At 42.0% G+C, this 4,167-nt stretch overlaps 1 protein-coding gene across 1 annotated transcript; it reads right to left on the reverse strand.

Annotated features, from left to right (window-relative positions):
• Positions 1 to 1,581: 1,581 nt before the first annotated feature.
• LOC127683484 (homeobox protein DLX-4-like) lies at positions 1,582 to 3,026 on the reverse strand. The gene is made up of 3 exons (XM_052180761.1): positions 2,810 to 3,026; positions 2,496 to 2,693; positions 1,582 to 2,057 (listed from the first exon to the last, which is right to left on the reverse strand). The coding sequence occupies exons 1-3, from the start codon at positions 3,024 to 3,026 to the stop codon at positions 1,582 to 1,584; spliced, it is 891 nt and encodes a 296-aa protein (XP_052036721.1).
• Positions 3,027 to 4,167: the final 1,141 nt, after the last annotated feature.

A 4,167-nucleotide genomic window follows, 5' to 3' on the forward strand; every position in this document is an offset into this window, starting at 1 on the left:
GAGGGACTTTCATTGGTCTGAGCAATGGAGATTGATTCTCTGTCTGAGACCATATTTGAGCTAGGAGGAGAAAAGATGCGATGTTCTTCCCATGTGGAAAATATGGGTTCTGAGTCTGGAGACATGTGCTTTGGATTCGTGGAAAGTAAGAACTGAGAAAAAACTGTCCCTGGGACAAGATATCCTCAAAGGCAGAGGTTAGCAGAAAGACATGGCAATTTGGAGTGGGAGTCAAGCACAGGAATCCTGGCCTTGTATCTTCATTTATGCCGTACTCTTTTTTCTCTGCTTCCTTTGCTTCCTAGACCTTGTATTCTTTAGGTAGATCTCACAGGCTTCATCAGTTTTGAAGAAGATGGCCATCTGGTCTAGGGAATTACTAAAGGTGCTAGGTTCAGGAATAGGGTTCATAACTGATGGTACATGACAGAGGGAGAAGGTGGATTCTGGGTTTTGGGTAATATTTGAAGGTCTGAGTCAAGGAGGAAAGTTTAAACTCGAGGGTCTCTCATAGAGAGAATCTGGATTGGCTGACACATCAAGTCAGCAAGGAACATTGGAATGGCCAGACCTATCACTAGATAGGTGCCCTGTTTTCCTGGGAAGTTCTCTACATGTCTGCCTCTGATGCTCCTCGATATGTGGCTTTTGCTGAAACACACTTGTTCCAAGGACTGACCAATGAGGGAGAAGCTGGATTCCTGATGGGGGTATTTCCTCGATGGCCTAAACTGAGGAGGAGAGCTGATATCCTAATGTCTCCGGTGCACAAAATCATTACTGGTAGCAGAAACAGGAACTATACCACCTTTGGGGTAGGGAGGCCTATAGTGAGGTCCACTTCCAGTCTTCCCAAGCAGTTGTTGACCCTTCTTCTGAATTTCTCTGGCTCGTCTATTCTTGAAATACATCTGGACTTAAAAAGGAAATGTTGCTATACTCAATAGCTTTTTGAGTCTCTTCTTTTCATATAGAATAATTAGGTAATATCTAAATTATTGTTTGAATCCTAACATTATTTAACTTTAGCTAAATTGGCATGGTTTTAGAATGTTTCCCTAGTCATCTTAATTTGTTCCATTTTCTGACACCTTCCTGTAAACAAAAATGGCAGGGACACTTTATCCTGATTTTTTCTTTCTTAATTAGTTAATCTCCTATTCTATTATAGTATGTGATACTATCTATCATAATAAATGTAAAAAAAAAAAGTTAAAAAATATTAGGGGAAAACTTTATCTAATGTGTTGGGTGAAGAACTATAGGTCAGTGGGACATATGCCATAGTGACTGGAATGTAAATGGATAATATAATGTAATAAAATAATTTTCAGGAATGATTTCTCCTTTTATTTAATGAGAACATAATGTAACAATGAAGAATGAATACTTACAGTTGCTTTGAAACAACCCCTCTATATAAACCACAGTGGTACACAACGTCTACAGATAGGCCTGGTTAATTCCCACAAATACTGACATGAAGGGTGAACATAACACACTTCTTCATGACTATAAATGTCTGGAATGGTCAAGGAGCTGAGAGATGTAACTTGGATTTGGGGTGTAATCCAGAGTAAGTCAGTCCTTGGATTTGTCAAAGTCGTCAAGGATTCTTTGCCAGAGTTCCTCTGCAGATGGACCTGAACCTTGAGCCTCCTCTGGGCAATGAGCGGCAGCTTCTAGGACATCTGTAGATTCAGTCACTGCTAGATCAGTCTGGGCTTCAATTGCTGCTGATTGACCAGAATCCCAAGCTGTAATGGGAGCATGGCCAACAAGCAGATCTTCTTGCTGACTACACATGTCTGCATCACTGGCCTGATAATGATGCAGAGAAGATTCCTGAATGCAGTTGAGTTTGGGAATGGAATCCTCACCAAATGTGCCTGAACACATGGGCTCTCCATCCTCAGCAGCAACAAGAGGTATGGAACCAGGAAAGTGAGTTGATTCAAAAACAGCTTTGGAACTTCCATTGGTCTCTGGCAGAGCTTCTGTAATATTCTGGAGAGTCATCTGCTTGTATTTAGCTCGGCTGTTCTTAAACCAGATTTGGAAAAGAAAGAAGACATCAGAAGAATGCCTGTTGTCCCCTAACAGGACCACAAGGTGAAGATTTTGGATAAAAGGTGTTTGTATAGCAATGATTCACATGTCAGAAACAAAGAAGCAGGAAACTCAGGATGACTAAGATATTATAATAAGGTAGATTGTGTATGACCAGACAACATAAGACTGGGGAGATTGAGCCAGTGTGTCCTGAGTTTCAGCAGGAACTCTGATGATTAGGTTTCTGAGACCCTGCATGGAAACAATGCTATTCATTATTGCTACGAGATTGATAAACATTTGGGTCCCAGCATTTGATTCAAAAATATCCACCACCTAAAACTGTCATCACTGCCCTAAGCATTTAAGAACAAAATTAAAGTTCCTGATGGGAAAGTGTAGATTTTTGCTGTTGGATTGAGGGAAAAGAGAGAGGCAGACCTTGATGTCCCTCGGTGTCACACCAACTAACTCTGCCAGCTCCACACATTGATCCTGGTTTGGGGACTGACACTTCTCAAAATGTTCTTGCAGCAGGTGCTTTTGTTTTTTGGAGTACACAATGCGTTTCTTCCGCCCCTTTCTTGAAGTCACAGGGCCAGATTGATGGTCACCATATTTCTCTGACAGTACCACAGATCCTATGAGAACATGGAGACAAGATTTCACTTATATATCTGATAACTTAGATGCCCTGAGGGTTTTTTCAAAGTAGGTAAACCTGGGCCCAGTACAGGATCTAGTTGCATTTGGATACCTGATTTTCTTGATGGTCCTTGGAACTCTTGCTGATGTAAGTCCCTTTCAGGGACTGAAAGACTTGATTGCCTTGGACTTGTTGGGGTCAATATGGGACTGTGATGCATTTGAAAGAGTAAGTTCCTTGCAGGCTCTTGAAGCCTTTGGGGTCTCGTTTCTATGGGTGCACTTGAAGGCATTTGGAATTTTGGACACAAGGAGGGAACTTCGGCCATATGTGTGTTCCGAACCTATTGGGATACATTCCCTTACTGGAGAATCTGGTCAAAGAAAACACATGAGAAAATGCACAGAGAGCACTGATTTATGCATCCTGCCTACCCAGCATTTGGTTTGGACTGTTACAGAGCAGGAATCAGACAGGAGCTTCATTCTTTCTGAACAACTGCCTCTGTTTCCAAATCTTACAAGTATTCTCAGTATTGAAATAAACATGTTCTTAGCTCCAGTATTAACAAGAGTTTGCCAGTCCAGGTAGGCTGACAATTGAATGTTTATTTCCAATGTTTAAATTTTCCTTATCCTACGCTTCTGGCTGTCAAATTTTGTTGGGACACACTACTAGCTAGTCTGCCTCTGCCCATGAAAATAAAAGCGTGAAAGCTTCACAGGATTTCTGTGGCATGCAGGGCAACTGACACAACAGTCAAATCACAAACCCAGGAATTCTGCAAACAGAGTAAATGGACAACTGACACCAAAGTCTGAAGACCTCCCAGGGGCAATGCAGCATGCAGAGAAACTTAATCAACAGTCTGAAAGCCTCTCTGGAGTTCTTCTGCATGCAGGGAAACAAAACCTACAGTACTTATGCTTCCCTGGTTAACAGCTAAACATAGGGCAACAGCTTGACAAATCCTCTCAAGAGTAAACAGTATGAAGACATCCCAGTAGATGTGTCACAGCCAGGGCAACATATCTCCAGCTTCTCTGCCCCTCTACAGAACTCACAATTCAAAGGTCTTCAAGAAGGCCTCCCTGAAGACACACTGCCACCAGGGCAACAAGTCACCAGTGTACATGCCCCTCTGAAGGTTCCATAGTCAGAAGATCCCACAGGAAGTTTGCCACATCCAAGGCAACTGGCCTACCATGAGACTTGAGTCAACCTAGGGAAAAAAAGGCAACTCCCAAACAGAAACTCCCCAACCAGCAAAGACTCCCTATAACCATATGACAAGAGGCAAGAGCAAGACCATGAGAAACAGAAGCCAGTAAACTTTGGCATTATCAGAAACTACTTCTCCCACCACAGCAAGCCCTGAATAGACAAATGCACTTGAAAGTCAGGAAGATGACCTAAAATCTTATCTCATTAAGATAATAGAATCCTTTAAAAAGGATATGAATAACTCA

The sequence above is a fragment of the Apodemus sylvaticus genome, chromosome 1 (genome assembly GCF_947179515.1).
Source record: "Apodemus sylvaticus chromosome 1, mApoSyl1.1, whole genome shotgun sequence".
Lineage (NCBI taxonomy): Eukaryota > Metazoa > Chordata > Mammalia > Rodentia > Muridae > Apodemus > Apodemus sylvaticus.